This window comes from Halichoerus grypus, chromosome 12 (genome assembly GCF_964656455.1).
Source record: "Halichoerus grypus chromosome 12, mHalGry1.hap1.1, whole genome shotgun sequence".
Taxonomy (NCBI): domain Eukaryota; kingdom Metazoa; phylum Chordata; class Mammalia; order Carnivora; family Phocidae; genus Halichoerus; species Halichoerus grypus.
In genome coordinates this window covers 82,941,242-82,962,600 of record NC_135723.1, presented here as the reverse complement: position 1 = coordinate 82,962,600, position 21,359 = coordinate 82,941,242, and the positions used below count along the sequence as shown (strand labels likewise).

Genomic DNA, 21,359 nt, shown 5'->3' with positions numbered 1-21,359 from the left:
GTTGTCATCCTGCTCTAAAGTCACTGTTAAGTGGCAGAGTAACTAACTCTATGTTCCTTTAGAAAACCCAATCATTTTAGAGAAATTAGAAGAAAATTATCTTGGCACAGGTCGCTTCTTAGGATGGAAGCTCAAGAGAAGTTTTGTCATATGGGTCAGAAAGAAAAAAAGGGCCCAGTAAAGAATTCCACTACCTGTCCTGTTATAGTTTACAGTCCACAACCCAGCCAGTGGGCACCACGGGAACAGGAAAGTGGTGCTCTTATGCCCCAGAATCCATTAGGAACTAGACGAGGCCCAATGTCAGTGTGGCTGTGGTTTAGAATATGTAACTGCTTTAGACTTAACTGCTTTCAGAATCTCTGCAAGTAAAAGCTCTAGAAATGAGTCTCCACTTATAAAACTAAGTCAAAACCAATAGTCTTCTGGTGGTCAACATTTTTCTCTAAGAATTAGAGGATGTAATAGTTTTTCACTAGATGATTCTTAGCTCTAATATAAGCAACAAATGAGCCCCACAAAAAGGCTAAGGATTTTGAAATTTCTTCTTCTCTCCTACTCTTTGGGGAGGGCAGGGTTATTCTGGTCCCTGGCTTTGAAACACAGTAAACCACTACAGAGCCTTTGTGGTCAACCCTCACTCAATGGTCTGATCTCTCCACAGCCACAGGCTCTGCTAAGTGACAAGTGAAGGAACAGTTCCAGAGGGAGGTTTCTGAGGAAGTGGTGACAAGAATAAATGCTCTGTATAGCTGCTTCTGAAAGAAAAAAAGTGATTTTGCAATCAATGCCAACATGATGGGGCGGGGGGGGGGGGAGGGTTGGTGAAGAGATGGTCTAAGAACTACAACAGAATTCCCCTTGCTATCAACCCAATATGTGATGGTTTATGCATAATTTTAACACAATAGAAGTTCACACTAAGGCAATAGTTTGCTGAGTCATAGTTGATATGTAAGCAGATATATCAGAAATCTAAAAGGCCCCATGTAAAACCCACACTGGAAACTTAATAGAAGACAGTCCCAAGTTTCCTTTACCTGTTGGGAAGTTCATGCTGTTAATAAACATCTCCAAATTCTATCATACGCATTGACTTTAAAGGTCCAACTATTTCCTCTCTCCAAGTTCCACTTGTTGTAAACATTTTTACTAATGGCACAAAAATTCACAAGAACATCACAACAGAGAGGGTCATTCAGTAAGTTTCACAAAATACAACTTTCAGGGACGCCTGGGTAGCTCAGTCGGTTAAGTGGCTGCCTTCGGCCTGGGTCATGATCCCAGAGTCCTGGGATCGAGTCCCACATAGCGCTCCTTTCTCAGCAGGGAGCCTGCTGCTCCCTCTCTCTCACTCTGCTTGTGCTCTCTCTGTCAAATAAATAAAATCTTAAAAAAAAAAAAATACAACTTTCAGTAGAACTCTTCGGGGGGGGGGGGGCACGTAATAGCACTTCCTAAAACACTTAAGGTTAGTAGTCCTCTGCCTTTTCAACCACTTCAGGTATGTAGATAGGCAGATCACTAACTATAGCACTATATCCAGATAGGCTGCTTGTTAGCACACCTCTTGCTTTGAAAGATTTTTTTTTTTTAATTAATTTATTTTTTAAAGTAGGCTCCATGCCTAGTGTGGAGCCCAGTATGGGGCTTGAATGCAGGATCCTGAGATTAAGACCTGAGCAGAGATCAAGAGTCGGACGCTTAACCGACTGAGCCACTCAGGTGCCTCAAGATGTTTTCAATAAATTACTTTTATTAAGGGATAAACTGTATGTGCATTAAACTTCTTGAAACATGAAAACTTACTTATGAATACCACTTGTACCTTTATGCAAGTACTTATCAATCATTACTGTATTAACATAGCATACGTTTAAGAATTAGAGGAGGGACGCCTGGGTGGCTCAGTTGGTTAAGCGTCTGCCTTCGGCTCAGGTCATGATCCCAGGGTTCTGGGATTGAGTCTCACATCGGGTTCTCTGCTCAGTGGGGAGCCTGCTTCTCCCTCTCCCTCTGCCTGCCGCTCTGCCTACCTGTGTGCTCTCTGTCAAATAAATAAATAAAATCTTAAAAAAAAAAAAAAAAAGATTTAGAGGAAAAATGGATATCAGTTAGCCATCATGGTAATTTTTAAAAAGTGAGAAAAGAGATAAATCCAATTGAAGGGCCTGGCATGGAACAATAAAAATGGACTACTAAAGGGGCGCCTGGGTGGCTCAGTTGGGTGAGTGTCTGACTCTTGATTTCAGCTCAGGTCATGATCTTGGGGTCCTGGGATTGGGCCCCACGTCAAGCTCCCCGCTCTACAGGGAGTCTGCTTGTCTCCCTCTCCTTCTGCCCCTCCCCCACCTCTCTTTCTCTCATAAATAAATCTTTAAAAAAAAAAATGGACTACTACAAAATCCAAGCCATAATCCAATGAGGCATTTTGTTTTGTTTTTTTAATTAACCTACAGGCAACTACTACATACCAGGCATTTCCTATATCTTACTTAAGCTAATACTTAGAACATTCTGTGAGGTAGCAGTTTATCAGTGGATTAGCTTAGCCAGGAAGAATGTTAAAACTAAGAAGAGGATGAAATATAAAAACATTCAAGAAAAATCCTTAAAAAGAAGTTTGAGTGAAAAAAAAATAGCCAGAAGTGTGTGAGAGAGGACAAAGAAAGAAAGGACAGGGCTGGCTGGCTCAGTCAGTAGAGAATACAATTCTTGACCTCGGGGTCATGAGTTCAAGCCCCACGTTGGGTATAGAGATTATTCAAATAAATAATAAATGAACTTTTAAAAAAAGAAAAGAGAGAGAGAGAAAGGACAGAAGCCGCTAAATATGAAATTAACATCAATGGCAACCAGTCGAGTTCAGAGACTTGGAGCTGATGTGAGAACTTGACTGTTAGGTCTTAGTATATATGCTGAATATTTAAATGCATTAGTACATTTAATCCTCACAACCACCTGATGAGATGTGAGATTATTATATCTAAATTACATAAGAAAAAACTAAGGCCCAAGATTGCACAGCTATCCGGTAGCAGGGCTGAGGTTTTACATCATGTCTGTTTATCTCTAAAGCCTACTTTTATCAGACACCCAATAACAACTTGCCTTAGACTTCATGGTAACACTAGGTCAAGTAGTCAATTTTCCTGTTCCTAGATTCAATTCTCAAGAAATAACCAGCACTCAAAAGGAATACCCCCCACATAAAAGCTATTATATTAGCATGATTAAACAATGGATAATTTCCCTTTATTTCCTTAACTTCTGAAAACATTACAATTTTTTTTGTGATTTTATTTATTTATATTATGTTCAGTTAGCCAACATATAGTACATCATTAGTTTTTGATGTAGTGTTCAATGATTCATTAGTTGCATATATAATTTTTTTATTACTTAAAAAAAAAAATCAATTCACTCAGCATGAACTGGAGCAAATCCCCTGTAAGGCAGCATCACGACTGGGAGATAACAGAATCTACAAAAACTCCATTCCTATTTACCTTACCACTTTGTACTGTGCCGGCTACAGGAATTGTAAAGAGAAAGGTGCTGAGAAATGGCATATAAAAGACACAGAATTTTTGCTTATTGGTAACCATGTCAAATGTCCCCTCTCCTTATCACATCAATTGCATTATCCAAAAGAATAGAGAAAGAATGCTTGAGGGAGGTCAGAATGGCAGACTGAGAACTTATGTCCACATGACATCCTTTACAAGGTCCCACTGAAATGACAGAAAAGACAGATATGGACAAGAATAGAGCCCTAATGGTGCTAGAGAACAAGAAAAGTGTGTTAACAGCGTATCAGAAAGTTTGCACAAATCCTGAAAGACAGAAAGCAGATGGGATCTGATTGGTGGAGAATTGGCAGTGCCTCAAGGGCCTTTATTGACAAAATACAAAGCACCACAGCGACGAGGCTTTGGGAACATCATTTGAGCAATTAATCAGGACCCACATTCAAAAGAGCTGGACCAGCCAGCTTCATTCCTGTCCCTATGATTCCCACAAAGTTATTAAGACCAGAGGGTTTTGACCCTTGGCAGATATCCAAGAAATAATCTACCAGCAAGCACAGGCATTTCTTAGATCACATACTATGTGTGTTCCTGAACAGTTCACATTCTATAAAACCACCCGGAAACCACTGAACAAACAGGGCTTGAGAAGAAAAACTGGGTTATGGGTAGACTACTTAGGCCCTATGGAACTTTCTACTAATAAAAACAGGGGTACAGTTAAACCTCTACTGGCAGAGTAGCCATAAATCACAGGGCTCCCATACTTTCTCCTCCTTCTAGAGGGGCTTTGTTTCTACTAGAGACAATTTTAATCAAAATATAAAATCCAACTTAGGCTGTAGCCTTCTTCATTAATCCACTGTTTAAATACTGGAGGAAGTGTCTTCACAGCTTTTTCAACTATCCTAGCAGGGTGCTACTGGGGTTAACGAAGCAGAAAGCAGAAAGACACTTAAGTAGTCATGACTTACACTAAAGGAAGATTTCTCAACTTTACATTCTGAGATTTTTCTTTTTCTAAGTCTCTCTTTTGCTAAAGCTCTACCTTTAATTGGGAGAAGGCTTACTTATAAATTCACTATTTTAAAGTATCTGAGAATACCATTTCTAAACCAACACAACTCAACATTATGCCAGTGAGATTCCCCAGATTACCAAGGTCATGTATAGGACAATTCACGGTTATAGAACAGAGGGTAGGTGATTTAACCGGGGAAGGACCTTAGATGGAGGTTGTAGCCTGTGAAAAACACTGAGGCACAGCATTTGAGACTGAGTCAGACAAACACATCACATCCCCTTCTCTCCCCACCCCAGTAAAGCACACGTAAGTTTGTCACCAGCCAAGGAACGCTGCCTTTGCCTTGACAGATTTAGTGGGGTCTGAACTTTGCCTGCTTCCTCTATGTTCCAGGTCCAAACACTTCAGGTACCCCACAAGGAAGGGTGCCTCTGATACTACCTGCTCACCAATGCCCTTTCATGACAGAGACATCTTGGGGAAGCAGGCATAGAAACTGCAGAGGGGGCGCCTGGGTGGCTCAGTTGGTTAGGCGACTGCCCTCGGCTCAGGTCGTGATCCTGGAGTCCCAGGATCGAGTCCCGCATCGGGCTCCCTGCTCAGCAGGGAGTCTGCTTCTCCCTCTGACCCTACCCCCCTCATGTGCTCTCTCTCATTCTCTCTCTCAAATAAATAAATAAAATATTTAAAAAAAAAAAGAAAGAAAGAAAGAAAGAAACTGCAGAGGGACACCATGCCAACCCCAATCTGGTCCTTTCTTCATACATATAAATCAAGGTTCCCCAACTATTTGAGGATTTATGAAAGAAAATAAACAAAACAAACAGAACATTTAGTCATGGGGGATAATTCAATGGAAAAGGGTTTTTAAATTTTTAAATACTATTCTCAGACAGAGAAAGAATTATATTTGTGGTGTAGGAACAGGATGCTATTAAAACACTTGAACAAAAAATTTAAATATGAGTGCTGAAATAAAAAAAACAATTAAAATGGGCTAGATTAAGAGAATCATCTCTGTAAATTTCATAGCAGAAGAAATCATTTCAGTTTTGGAACTACCAATACATTCCTGATGCTTAATACAGTGCTTAGTACACACCAGGCATTTTATAACTACCTACATGAACTAATGAGTAAGTGAATGAATGAAGATGACTCAATATGCATGGCTGGCTGGTGAAGCAAGCCGAAAGATAAAGTTGAAGACAGCTCCTTGTATGTAGAACAAAAATGCAAAGTCTTATAAAAAAATAAAAGTAAATTTACAGAGATATAAAGCATAAGGTACAATACTGACCGAATTTCCAGAGTCAGAGGCAAAAGGGAGAGAAAGAAAATAATTCGGGAAGTAATAGAAAAAACATCTCCAAGTTGAAGACGTGAGTGTTCGGCCCACTGAATATGCAGCAAAAAAGGACACACCCAGAAATATTTCAATAAATTTTCAGAAAACCAAAGATAAACAGAGCCAGGAAAAAAAAAAGTTAAAGAAATGGAAATTTAAAGGAATAGAGATCAAATTCTCATAAACATTGGTGAAGCAATACAACAACATGCCTTCACAGTTCTTGGGAAAATAATTTTGAAGCTAGAATTTCATAGAGAAACTAACAATCAAGAATATAGGCAAAACGAAGACATTTTTAGACATGCAGAAATTCAGAAGCTTTACCACCCACGCATGTAAAATCAAGGTTCTTCACCAAATCAAAAGGAAATACCACAAAAAGAATGAACTGAGACACAAGTGGCAGGTGCATATGAAGAAGTATAAAATGGGGGCGCCTGGGTGGCTTAGTTGGTTAAGCATCCGACTCTTGATCTCAGCTCAGGTCTTGATCTCAGGGTCATGAGTTTAAGCTCTAAGCTGGGCTCCACACCCAGTGTGGAGCCTACTTTAAAAACAACAACAAAACAAAAACAAAAATAAAAATACAAAATGAAGAGACACATACACACACACAGAGAGAAAAACACACAGGGAATTAATTTAACATTTCTCTGGGGATAAAATGACGTAGGATTTCTTTTTCTGTAGGTCTTCTCACTCGATCATACTTGGTTCAACAGTAACTTAGAACTACTATGGGGTGGAGGTGGAGGGTAAATTTTTTTGGGTTAAACTCACAAGCAAAGCTTAGAAGACAATTACACTGACAGAGGAGTAATGTAATAAATCTTGAAATAGAAGAAAAATCTTTTATTTATTTATTTAAGAGAGAGCAAGAGAGAGAGAGAGTGCGGGGGAAGGGGTGCAGAAGGAGAGGGAGAGAATCTCAAGCACTCCCCCAGCTGAGTGCAGAGCCAGATGACGGGGTGGGCTCAATCTCATGAAGCTGAGATCACGACCTGAGCCAAAATCGGAAGTCGGACACTTAACCGACGGAGCGACCCAGGTGCTCCAGAAGAAAAACTTTTAAAAGGAAGGAGGAGTCCAAAAAAGGTAGCATTCTAACTTTCTTATCTTTCAGAGAGGGAATTACTCTATAAAGTTAATCAGAAACAGTAATTGAACTTTATAAAGTTCACTAATAGTAAAACTTAAATAATATAACAAAATTGGGGGTTAAAGGAAGGAAATAATAGTGAAAATATTAAAAAATATTCATCTTTTATATAAGGAAGCAAATAGATACAGTTTAAAGTTAAACATTTTTAAACCCGTAGTGTTAATTTATAAAGCTATAAAGATAACTGTCCAAAAATTAAAAAGCAGACATGGCTAAGAAGTTAACATCTATGCTTCCATGGGAGCATCTGTGGGAGGCAGTGGCCCAGTCAGTGACATTAATATTGTCTCCATACTTCCTCAGGTGCAAAGAATATCTTCAGGATGCTGTAGGCAGCTCTAAGTAAGAACACTAGGTCCAGAAAATTTGGTTTCAAGAGGCCACTTTTTTTCCTATGTTTAGCTTGAAAGTCAGATATTAGTATGTTTTAAAATCTGAAGACTTGAGAGATAGGAGGTTTGGTCTGATTGTGAAAGCCTTAAAGCTACAGAAAAACACTCAAGCCAGAAAAGCTGGGGACTGTAGGACACTTATTCCTACTGTGGCTGAGAAAAACCAAACTAGGATTCAAAAAGGATTATTCTAGAAGAAGGACTAGACCTGACTTCAAGCTTCAGTCATTTATAGAAGACTTTAGGAAAGAAGTATTCCTGCAAACTGGAACCAGAGAAAAAGGAAAAAGAAGCAGAAGAAGTCTCATCCCTTGCAAGTGTGACTGCCTGGTTTACATAAATATAATAAAAGACAAGCTCTATCTATGAAGAATCCAGAGAGACACAAAGAAAGTTCAAAAGGATGGCTTTGAGGCTGCTGCATGACTGTCATTAGAACAAAGAGGTAACTGAGATGTCCCAAGTCCAAAAGATCTTCGACAATACCTCTGGCAGCAAGGCCTCATACTTGTGTGGGCATCAAAGGAGCAGACAGCCAAAGGGCAAGGCAGGAAAGTAGTAGAGGGAGACATGGTTTCAAAAAGAATGTTAGGAAAAAAAAAAAATCACCCCCCCTCAAAATATGACATTGTACAAAAACAGGCCATTTTCCAATTGTTCCTATTCTACAGTTTCATCTCTATGTCATTCTTTCCAAAACAGGTCATGTCAATGGTCTCCCACCATTGTGAAATACTTCACATGAGAAACACTGGGGAAATATCTTAAGTGATACTGCTGGATCTGTTACAATTTTCCAGGGCTGGAGTGGTGCTAAATGTGAATGTGAGTATGTGAGGCTTAACCCTAAAGTTGTATTTTTCAGATGCCCCCTTATAAATGTGAAAAAATTTTAACACCTTTCTTTGAAAAGGTGACATGCAGAAAGAGTGAGCAACCAGTTAATACATTATAATATGGGTTTGCCAAATTGGAGCTTCAAGTAATTGGGAAGTCCAGCACAAGAAAGGTCACCCCAGAAAAATCTCACTCCTCAAGAAGGCTCTGACAATAAAGAAAGAATGAGATTTTAATCACTGAAGCTAATTACATAGAAGACTAAATCACAAGAAGAGTTATTTAAGTGTCTTAAATACAATAAAAAGTAATCAACAGGAAGCGCCATCTTGACAGCTTCATGTCACAAACCAAGCCTAAAAGGCTCAGCTAATTCCCAGCCCGGGAGCCAGAGAATGAGAAACAACTCTAAGTTTGATCTTTTTATTTTTTATTTAAACTGTTTTGATTAACAGATAACAACTCTTGCCAACTCTACAGTGAAGTTCATCAAGAAAAAAATTTTAACTATTAGAGGAATGATGAACCTCGTTTTCATTGATTCTCTGGAGGGCAAGAGATAAGAACAGAAGACTGCCACACCAGAGGTACCTCACAGAGATCCTGTGACTCAACTCCCTCCCCTACACAAAAAAGAAAAACAGAAGGACTAGACTGAACCGTATTGAGGATACAGACAATTCACACAGTTTGACATGTGAAATACACCAAAAAATCTGCTCTGATATAACTGCAAGAGACTCCATCTCATCTGCCTCCCCCTCCTTATTACCCTGTGATCAGCAGCTTGAGAGATGCTCTTCCATAGCTAGAGGAGCCCAGCTGATCTCTTGGAACAGGAAAAGCCTCTAGATGCTATAAAAGCCCATATTTTGGTGTAAGCCTACAGAGGTTGATAGGCATAATTTGGATCGGATGACTTCTTAATTCTGCAACATTTCTACCAGCTTGAACAAAGACTGTCTTTCAGAGAGATGATGCATTACTATAGGAGCTCTCCTAAATGACCTTCCTTGACCTGACCTGTACATTCAAGGATTTCAGCTGATGCCAATCAGAATGGATGAGAGCCACTCAGACATACCTGTGCACTTCTGCCCCAACCTGTTGAGCCATTTGTTTCTGATCCCATAACTATTTATACTTGTTGTCCTTGTTATTTTTAATTATGTACTCCATTAAATATTTTATTAATAACTGAAAAAGGAGTACATAAAAAAACGTGTGTTTATGAAAACAGATGAATACTTTTAAAAGGTTTAATAAGATGAATGGCTTTCAAATGGCTACAAAATAAATGAGGGGGATGTAAATCACAAAAATCTAGGGTTTCATAATTAGTGTTTTTAAGTACTTATTCTAAAGAGGGAGTTATGCAATTTATCAGGTTATGAAATAGTTAACCTACTCTACCCATATATCAAAGATTTGGAAATATTTGTACATTTTTATGTTTAAAATGAAATGAAAATATTTTAGATTAAAAAAAAAATCCCTTCTCTAGACAGTGTTTTTGAATAATTAACCATTACACTCAGAAAAAAGGCTGTTAGTATACCTAAATTCTGACTATAAAGCTGAGTATTTGAACATTATTTATTCATTCAACTTTTTTATACTATTATTTGGAATGATTTGCAAAAGTACAGAAAATTCACAAGAATAAAAACAAAATTAAGGCAAAAGTAAAAGTAAAATCAAGGCAAGGAAGCTATGAGTACGAATGGAACATAAAAAGCATAAGAAGCATTAAAATGTTCTTCTTCCAGAAACAGCCTATCTTTGGCAAGGACGTCCCAATAACCAAACAAAAAAGGAAAACTATCCAATACAACTTCTCCAGTATTGATTACATAACAACAAAATCAGGGCTCAACAGAAACAAGTGTCCCAGTATTGCCTGTTAAGCTTCATAAAGGGACACTCTGCAATATAATAAACAAATAATTCAAAAATTTATTGAAACTCCTACTATATACTGAATACTAAGACTACAACAGGGAATGTGACAAAAATCCCTATCTTTAGGGAGCTTACGGTCTAGTGAGAGTTTGTCTCAAAAGTATCCGTAAATCTCAGTTATTTCTCCTGAAGGCAGCCCAGCAGTTGTTTCACAAAGTCTAGTTTAGTAGAAACAACTCTATGAAGAAACTCATAATGCATCCCAGGCACCCTGCTAGGCTGGTCTAATCAAGGAGACAATTTAGGTATCTAGAAGAATCAATACGCTGGTAAATACTTTGGTAAATCATACAAAAATAGTATTTCTTATAATCCAGTTACAAGAACTGAGAGGTAGGGGCTCCTGGGTGGCTCAGATGGTTAAGCGTCTGCCTTCGGCTCAGGTCATGATCCCAGGATCCCCGGGATCGAGCCTCGCATCAGGTTCCCTGCTCAGCGGGAAGCCTGCTTCTCCCTCTCCCTCTCCCACTCTCCCTGCTTGTGTTCCCTCTCTTGCTGTGTCTCTGTCAAATAAATAAAATCTTAAAAAAAAAAAAGAACTGAGAGGTAGAGAAAGGTCAAGGTTATCATCCCAGGCACGAACCTGAAGTACAGATAGTCAATGCTGTCTGTCAATTAAGACCCATCAACTTGTGTTAACCAACCAAACTGAAAAAAAGATTGATACTTTCTTATGAAGAAGGCTTGAGAATCTGACCAAAACCTTGGTTGGAACAGAGAGTCACCTAACCTTTGCAGAAAGGCATGGTAGCCTGAAGGAGTAATCTCCATCAAAGCCAAGATCAACACAGTCAGAACCTCAAGGTTTCATGGCATGGAGCACGCCCACAACACCCTACTATGGAATTTTTAAACTAGCTGTTTCAAATTGTCCTATAAAAAGAAAAAGCTCTGTAACACACTCAGGTTATATAGATTTTAAGCAGTGTGAATTTACTTTAAGAATACACCTCAGTGGTAACTAAATGAAATAACCTACTCTAACGGACTGTTAAACATGGGTGGAAACCATCTACAAAAATAAAGATGTAGATTTTTACAGTAGTGACACTGTTGCTTGTACCAGTATATTAGATAGCAGGAGCAGTTATTTACTGATATGACTCCTTGTTTGTGACAGTTAAAATTTTAATATATAGGAATACTAACTTTCCAGCTCTCCATAATAGAGTAGCATGCATCCAGCTCCTAAGAAGTAGTGACAAAGTGATAATAATCATTACTGCAACTTATACAGACAGGAAAATGACCAAAATATGTCCTAGTCTCTCCCATGTCAAAAATATTATCTGATTTGTCAAGATTCTACTTCTAATAAAGCCTGTCACTTGTGATGGTATTAAGGTAGTGACAACAAAAGCCTGTATTGAGTTCCTCTCCACAAAGTCTCTAACTGTTGTGTGAACAGTAATGTTTATATAAATATAGGGAGTGATAACAGTGACCAAAAATAGTTATTGCCGAAGTGTGATAGCGAACGAGCAGAAAAGGTTCCTCTTTGGTATGAGAGCTTCTGGAAGGTACATTAGCTGCAAGATCCTCTTTCCTTTCAAAGGCATGCTGTCGCTTAGAGGTATTTCTCCTAATGGGCTCCATTGTACTTTCAATAAGACAATCCCTGTTTTGATGGGAAACCTATTCTTTTCTTCTCCTCCACTATGCCCCCTTAAAAGAGAAGAAAAATACCAGTTTGGTAACAAACAGCACTTAAGATTGTTAACTAGAAATGGAAACAACTGGGGCGCCTGGGTGGCTCAGATGGTTAAGCATCTGCCTTCAGCTCAGGTCATGATCCCAGGGTCCTGGGATCGAGCCCCACATTGGGCTCCTGGCTCAGCGGGGAGCCTGCTTCTCCCTCTCCCTCTGCCTCTCCCCTGCTCATGCTCTCTCTCTGTATCTGTGTCTCAAATGAATAAATAAAATCTTAAAAAAAAAAAAAAAGAAATGGAAACAATTATCACGTTGGTATATTTTACGCAGAGTAAGAACTGCTACTGGGGACTGACTGACTGTTTTAATATTCATTGTGGAAGCATGGCCCAGCAGGCTGCAGGCTTCCTCCTTCCCCCGTCAGATACCTCCCTTGAAAGACTGTTCATCAACCAAGTTCCCAAGAGACTTTGGAACAGAACAGGATATGGCCAGCACAAAAGAGAAAGGCCCCATTATCTAATGAAAACATACGTCTGTATAAAGAAAATGTCCAATGAACCCTTCTTCTTCCCCTGCCCTCCCTTTTTTTGGGGGGAGGGGGGTAGTCTATAATTGAACTTCCTAAACGAATGTGCAGATAATTTTTCCACCTAATGTTGGATAGTACCTAGGGCCTGACAATAAATGGCATTATTAATAGTAATAATGTATGCTATATAGTGCCAAGCACACAGAGCCCAGTAAATCTTAAACAATAAAAGAATATGATTAGCTAATGAATGATTATAAAATGCTTTGCAAATGTAAAGTACTACACAGACATAATAATTAAGCAGCACTGTGTTAAGAGCAACAGAAAGCAAATCAGAGAGAAAAGAAAGGAGAGACGTGACTGAGGACAACTTGCAGCTCTGGCTGAGTCCCTGCTGGCCAGGACACTCACATTCCTCCAATGGTGACAGTGGCACATGTCCGCTCTGAAAAGGCAGGCACCGTCTCTGTGGCTGGGCTGGCTGGTCTAATGTAGTCCACAGTCACATTGACCTGCAAATAAAGAATCAAGGAAGTTAAGGTTGAGAGTCTGCAACACAGCTCACTAGCAGCCACATGTGCCTGCCCGGCTGTGAAAGATCACCTCGCCCAGTTTGATTTTCCAGGCCGAACACTTTTTTTTTTTTTTTAAGATTTTATTTATTTATCTGACAGAGAGCGAGAGCAGGAACACAAGCAGGGGAAGTGGGAGAGGGAGAAGCAGGCTTCCCGCTGAGCAGGGAGCCCGATGCGGGGCTCGATCCCAGGACCCTGGGATCATGACCTGACCTGAAGGCAGATGCTTAACGACTGAGCCACCCAGGCGCCCCTGGCCTAAACATTTTAAAAAACAACAATTGAAAGATAGCTGAACCACAGACTGGGAGAAAATATCTGCAAAAGCCTTATCTGACAGAGGATTGCTAACCAAAATATGCAAAGAAGTCTTAAGATTCAATAGTAAGAAAATGAACAACCGATTTAAAAATGGGCTGAAGACCGAGACATCTCACCCAAGAAGACCTTCAGATGGCGACGATATTCTCCATTGTGTATCACTGGGGAAATATGAATTATAAAACTACTGAGCTACCACTACATTAGGATTGCCCAAATCTAAATGCTGACAACAAATGCTGACGTGGATGTGGAGCAGCAAGGACTCTCACTCACTGTTGGTGTGAATACAAAACAGCATAGCTACTCTGAAAGACAGTTTGGTGGTTTCTTATAAAACTAAACATATTTTACCATACGTTCCAACAATCACACGCCTGGGTATTTATCCAAATGAGTTGAAACTTATGTCTACACAAAAACCTGGATAAGCATGTTCATAGCATCTTTAATCATAACTGCCAAAATTTGGAAGCAACTAAGGTGTCCTTCAGTAGATGAACATATAAACAAACTGTGGTACATCCAGATAATGGAGTATTATTCAGCACTAAAAAGAAATGAGCTATCATGCCATAAAAAGACAGAGGAATCTTAAATGCATATTGCTAAGAGAAAGAAGCCAACCTGAAAAAAACTGACATATTGTATGGTTCCAATTATATGACATTCTGGAAAGGGCAAAATTATAAAGACAATGAGATCAGCAGTTGCTGGGGTCAGAGGGAGGAGCGAGGGATGAAGAGGAAAAGCACAGGGGATTTTTTAGGGAAGGGAAACTATTCTGTATCATACAATAATGATGGACACGTGCCATCATACATTTCTCAAAATCCAGAGAAAGTAGAACACCGAGAGTGAACCCGATTTAACTATGGACTTTAAGTGGTGATATATCAATGAAGGTTCGTCAATTATAACAAATGTACCACTCGGGTGGGGGATGGTGACAGTGGGGGAGGCTGTTCTTGTGGAGAGGTAGGGCATAAATGGGAACTCTCTATTTTCTGTTCGGTTTTGCTATGAACCTAAAACTGCTCTAAAAATTTAAAAGACTGGGGCGCCTGGGCGGGTCAGTCGTTAAGCGTCTGCCTTCGGCTCAGGTCATGATCCCAGGGTCCTGGGATCGAGTCCTGCATCAGGCTCCCTCTTCGGCAGGAGGCCTGCTTCTCCCTCTCCCACTCCGCCCTTGTGTTCCCTCTCTTGCTGTCTTTCTATCAAATAAAAAAAAAAAAAAAAATTAAAAGACTGATACCAAAAGAGAAAGACAAGTGGCCAAACATTTAAGGTCCCACGGATATTCCACTTGACAGAAAAGAGGTTGGCAATATTCCTGCAGGAGTCCTAGATAACATTATGTAAAGCAGTTCTTTAACCTTTTCAGACTCCCTTGAAGATCTGTTTTTTAAAATATGAAATGCCTCTACAGAAAAACTGCATGTAATTTCAGTCTACCATAACTGTTCCAGAACCAAGTTAAGAAACATCAAGGAGAACAAACAAGATGACAGTCACAAGGATGCTCGGGACAAGTATCACAGTATGTCAATAAAATGACACAGCTAACTACACACAGGACCAATACAGTTGAAGTTAGGAAGTTTTGGGAAACAAAAGGATTGAATGGACTAGAAAAACTTTAAATTTCGAATGAAGAAAAGTGTATGTGTACAAATAGGTTAGGAAGCTAGGAACTTAAAATGAGAAAGTTGTCTAATCCTAATATACATTATATGGATATGGACATACGAAGCAATGATCTTTATGAAAACATTTAAGAAGAAACAAGTATGTGGTATCCATTAATAAACACGCAGTGTCTGTTTTACAGAACTAAGGTACATGCCTGGTTTCGGCCATGGCCAAGGTTTATATATCTGCATGGAAGAAAATATACTGGATCAAGCATCCTGAAGCCATCCTCATAGTCAGAAAGTCTAGAATCTCGTTTTCTAAACATGTCTTTAGTTCCCACTGATCAGCTTAAAGACAGCATATTGCATAGACATCAAGTTCAGCCACAGTGCTGGTGAGCACGATTAAAATCCTTTCAAACTGTCTGTTCCTCAAAAACTCATTTTAAAAATGAATACAGAAATTTTGAAAAGGACAGCTGCCTCAAAATTCGGATTGTCAGATCACTCACTTGAACGCTCCATCTAAATCATGGTTTAAAAGCAACAGGGAGCCCTACCAGAGAGAAAGCCAAATAAGGACTGAAGGTAAGGTAAATCTTTCTTATGAGAAGTACTGTCATAACACAACAAGACAGACAAGAAGAGAATATACAGAAGGTCCCTAAAGTCAGGTGTATATACCGGAATTATTGCTAGGTCTCATCAACTTGTCTAAAGCTAAGGAGATGGGTACCTATGAGGGATATGATCAGACTAGGGGCGGGGATGGGGTTTAAGAACTAGTCCCTCTTTCACAGAGGTTTTAATAGTTTCCCTGTATGCAGCTGGCCAGAGTTAATACAGGCCAAAGACAGGCCAAGGAACGAGAGGGGCTACAAACAGAAGGATGGCTGACTCAAATCCCTCGGAGAGGAAAAGCTTGTCCCCAAGTTGTCTGCAGTGACACACCCTGGAACTCTGTATACTGGCAAGGCCCTCAACTAACTTACAGAAGCAGGAAGAGAGCCAGGAGAGCCCCTGGGTATCTGCTTAAGTCATGGCAAAATCACACAGTTAATCGGCAGTGTACAGGAGCTAAACCTCAAGGGTGCCCATACCATGGAATGTAAAGGAACTCAGGGCTAAGATTAAAAAGGGCATAGCCACAGAATATGGTGGAATTGGGGGCACTTGGTGGGAAGTCAAACATTATGTGGAAGTGAGGAAAGAGGTCCACATATCTGTGTTCTCACCTGATCCACTTAACAAGCTCAAGCCCACAATTCTGTTACAATGGAAACATTCATCCTTGCTTAAAAATAAACTAAGCAAATCTCAAGGTTACCTTGCACCTGCCAAAGCCAAGCCTCTACCTCAGCAGACAGGAGTGGGATAGCAGTTCTTCAATGCAAATACAGAGAGTAACATTAGCTCTCTATGAAGAGAGCATTAATTCATCCAGAAGGCCAAGTGAGTAATGGTGGTGGTGATGGTGGGGGGGGAATGATAATTAACAAAAATGAACACCTGTCCATCTTCCAGGTCAGAAGGCCAAAAGGCACCGTATTCCCAAAACTGACTTCCAGGAAAATAAGTGGGAAGACCAAACAAACAAAACTTTAATCTTCAATAACCTAAAGAATCAATAATTACATTCATTTCCCAATTACTTTCTTCCTTTATCTAGGAAAAGAACTGCAAGTAAGAGATTAAAAAAGAGCTCCTTTGGGAGGCAATATTATTAAAGTAAACCTCAAATACAAATGAGGCCCTGAGAACAGCCCACAGCCAAGACACACACCTGCAGGCAGCCATGACAAACCAAGAATTAAAGTCAATTTATAATTAGCATTTATGTCCCTCTCCTGTGGATTCTGAGATCTGTTTCTGTACCTTGAAGCTATCTCTAGATACTCATCACTGACTTGTCGATCACTTAAAAAAGAGCCACAATTTAAATAATTTCAATTAAAACTGTAAATCTTAGCAAGGTCTTTGAATAAATCATAACTTTAGTTTTGTGCTTGTGGGTTAAGTACATACGGAATGGTAGGAGTTAAAAAGTAGCAGGTTAATGCAGATAGATTCCTCATTTATCAAGCAAAGATACTGCTGGAATGTTTAGTATACAAGTATTTAACATGTACATAACACAAAGGGCCTGATCTCTGATCTCTCTTTACAGCAATGACCCCAAGGAGCCCTGGGCTCTTGCTTGGTCCCACTTACCTCTCACGAAAGAGTCACATCCCAACTTTGGATCTCACTTTTTCACCTGGAAAATTTAGAGCACTAGACTAGAACCTTACAGTCACTGAACTCTCGAATTCCAAGATAGCCAAGTATGGTGTATTATATGGCGTTTTTCTTAGGCCTTTGTAATTCCTACCTTACCTTTACTACAGTATATTGGAACACATAGATTGTAAGCTCCAGGAGAAGGCAGGTCATGCCTTTTACTCACTAACACTGTTGTCACAGGGCCTGTACAGGAGTAGGAAGGTATACAGTAAATATCTATTGCATGTATGGATATATGTAATCAGGAGCCCTTTCAGACATAAAATTCTAAAGGACACCTTTGAAATGAGAAGGTTCAATTTTGAGGACTACTATGTCAGGTTGTTGACCTTTCCGCTGTTTTATATGACAAAAATATATTTATTTAAAAGAGAGGGGAGAGGGGTATTTTGAAATCATGATAAAGCTTTAATCACAGCCATTCCTGTAACCGGGTAAGCAAGCAAAATACATATAATTTCCCATATTATTTGTTTCTCAAACACATTTTCTTTTTTTTTTTTTTTTTTTTACAGAAATTCTTTTTTTTTTTTAAAGATTTTATTTATTTATTTGAGAGAGAGAATGAGAGAGAGAGAGCATGAGAGGGGGGAGGGTCAGAGGGAGAAGCAGACTCCCTGCCGAGCAGGGAGCCCGATGCGGGACTCGATCCTGGGACTCCAGGATCATGACCTGAGCTGAAGGCAGTCGCTTAACCAACTGAGCCACCCAGGCGCCCTCTCAAACACATTTTCAAAGAAAAAAAAAGGGCACGGGGGCAATCTAATTTGATTCATCCTTGGTCCATTAGATTGTAGAGTACTCCTTTCAAGGACTGTTCAGAGAAATGAAAATGAAAGCTTAAGACCAAATTTATATCACAATCTCTTATAAAGCATGAAAGCAAATTAGTTCAACAGAATAGCTTTGGGCCACACCTACAGAATTCTGAGGATCTATGGATGGATATTCTTCATCCAACTGATCTCTCAAAAAGCCAAACTACCAAAGAACTTCATAGACTTCATGGTAGTGATGATAATGAAATGACAAAATGACAAAATCTGAACCATGTATAAAGGATAAGGAAGGGAGGAAAAACAACTGCATATCCACAACATTTCCAGGTCACAGCCTGAGTTTAGTATTAATATAACTAGGGCTGTTATGTAAGGCTATTTTGCATAATTATCATATAATCCCACCCACTATTCCCCATGGCCAATCATAAATTCACAAAGAGCTGTAATAAATACCCTGCCTCTGGAAATAAGCTCTTAAATGACCCCCATCGCTCTCATGACAGAATTCCCAGGTAGTTATGAAAAGCTTCTATGCACCCCAGAAAAGACAACATCGCCGTCTGGGCAAGTCCAGCTAATGCACCCGGAAGACAAAAGTAAGTAGAACAAACTATTTTACGCAGCTTAAATAAGAGCATGGACTCAAGCCACCAGGCCGCAAGGTTTGGTTCCCAGCGATTCTACGTAAGAGCTGTGTGAACTTGGATTAAGTTACCTAACTCCTCTATGCTTCAGTTTAACATGGATAACTCTGCCTATCTCACAGCTATAGGAAGAAATGCATTAATAAACACAAGGCATTTAGAACAGGGCCAGACTCAGAGTAAGCTCTATGTGTCAGTTATGTTTAGATAAACATGTACTGATGTTCTTGGAGAGCCCGGCACAAAGTTAGTGCTAAATAAGTGTATGTGAGATAAATAAGTACATGAATACATACATATATGCATAAATAAGATGCATGTTGACTTAAATCATTAGACTACTGAAATCATTAAGTAGAAAGACTCAATTAAATACACTTTTCTCCTTAAGGAGCCACAGCAAACAAGAATATGTACTTCATACATATTCATCCCAACTTAGAGATAAGTAGGGCTTATTTTAAAGAATGACACACTATTTAGTATTTACTTACACATTTTCTAGATTAATTTTGTAGGTACTAGTTATTGAAGATTTTATTTACCAAAGATAATTAAAGCAGAGTGTGGGGAATAATCTCAATTAATTAATAGGTTAACTATAGATATTTTAAGAGGATACTCCTTGCCTTACTAAATTAGGAAGACAACGAACAAAGAGACCAAGTCTCCATTTGTCTGGACAAAATAGTACCTTCCATAATACTCCTCAATATTTATGTATGCTTAATCTTTCTTCCCTGCTAAAAAGCACCTTATGTATTAATTTAAAAATATATACATCTCATATTTTTCTATTTTCAAACAAATTTTAATTACCCATTCACATAGATATAGGATGAGCTTCAAAACAAACTGCTGAGGAGGCGCCTCTTGGTCCACTTCTGGGCACGCTCTCAGCTTACCTCCCAGCCAAGCTCGCTACTCAGATGCAAGCACTCGTGGAGCCACTCCACCCCCAAAGAGGACATCAAACCTACCTCCTCCCAGACAGCACGGGGTCACAAAAAGACCATGAATCACAACTAAGAGCAACATATGTACATTCATATTTTCTAGTAGCAACATTAAAAAGGGAAAAACAGATGAAATTATTTTTAATAACATTTCCTATTTAACTAAAAATATACAAAACATCCTATCAACAAATAACCAATATGAAAAAGATATTGAGATTATTTTTTTTTTTTTAAAGATTTTATTTATTGGGGCGCCTGGGTGGCTCAGTTGGTTGAGCGACTGCCTTCGGCTCAGGTCATGATCCTGGAGTCCCGGGATCGAGTCCCACATCGGGCTCCCTGCTCAGCGGGGAGTCTGCTTCTCCCTCTGACCCTCCTCCCTCTCATGCTCTCTGTCTCTCATTCTCTCTCTCGCAAATAAAAAAAATAAAAAAAAAAAAAAAAAAAAAAATCTAAAAAAAAAAAAAAAAAGATTTTATTTATTTATTTGACAGAGAGAGACACAGTGAGAGATGGAACACAAGCAGGGGGAGCGGGAGAGGGAGAAGCAGGCTTCCCGTTGAGCAGGGAGCCCGATGTGGGGCTCGATCCCAGGACCCCGGGATCATGACCTGAGCCAAAGGCAGACACCTAACGACTGAGCCACCCAGGCGCCCCAAGATTATTTTTACTTTGATATGAAGTCACTGAAATCCGGCGTGCGTTCTGCAGGTCCAGCACATCTCCATCCGGACCATGCACCTTTCAAGTGCCTGGAAGACACATGCGGCTCTAGTCACCACACTGGACTGAGGACACCTAGACTCTCTCTTAAGGCACAAGAGTCTTAGCCTCATCCTCTATTACATGATCCTACCTATTGTGATTCTAACTTTCTCCATTTCTTCCTGGGAGCTTTTGTTATCTTCTATTTTATGAATCCCTGTAAACACTCTGAAACCAAATAGGAACAAACATGGTATGAAAAACAAAATGTTTATTCATTTTCTTTTAAAAAATCTGTTACCTGAATACACCAGAAAGCTTTGGAACTTTCAGTTCCTAAAAACAATTTCGGATGTGAGACTAAATTTGTACAAAGGGAAAAACCTTTAATTTATGACTATCATTGTAAAATATATTCCGTTCTGTATTTGATGAAGATACTTTTCAATCACTTCTACCATTTCAATGGTCGAGTTTTATTTATCCTTGATTTGCTGACATAATTCTAGAATTCTTTACCTTAGTGGTTGGAATTTATTCTACTAGATTGACGGTGACTAGAAATTCAGGTTAAGGAAATATCTGCTTTTGTAGTGGTGATTAATACTTCTGCTCAGTATTGATTGATATTACTAGAAAAAAAATGAGCAATTGGTAGATGTGAACTATTTAATTATATAACCACAATCAAAAAGCTGAAATTTATGTTTCATTAGGATATCGCTGAGCTCAGATCTCTCTTAAAAAAATTTTTGCAGAAGGCCAAACTGGATAACCTAAGCAATTTTACAGGTAATGGACAAAAAATTATACATCTACACTGCAAAGATAAGGAAACAAAAAAAATCCTCTCTTCCTACCTCTCCAATCCAGCCTAGCTGTACTGTGTAACATCCCTCCCCCCCACTTTGAAATCACTGTAATTAGGTGCTAAGGCTGGTTGTTTATTCACATATATTTATGTTGCTCTCCCCCATCTACAATCACCCTTCCCAACTCCCCCACAGAGTTAG

At 39.3% G+C, this 21,359-nt stretch overlaps 1 protein-coding gene across 1 annotated transcript in view; it reads right to left on the bottom strand.

Annotated features, from left to right (window-relative positions):
• SND1 (staphylococcal nuclease and tudor domain containing 1) overlaps positions 1-21,359 on the bottom strand; it is a 407,421-nt gene that overhangs the window by 212,178 nt on the left and 173,884 nt on the right. The window contains exon 12 of the mRNA XM_078059536.1: positions 12,855-12,955. Coding sequence (XP_077915662.1) covers positions 12,855-12,955 — 101 coding nt within the window. The remainder of the gene's footprint in view (positions 1-12,854; positions 12,956-21,359) is intronic.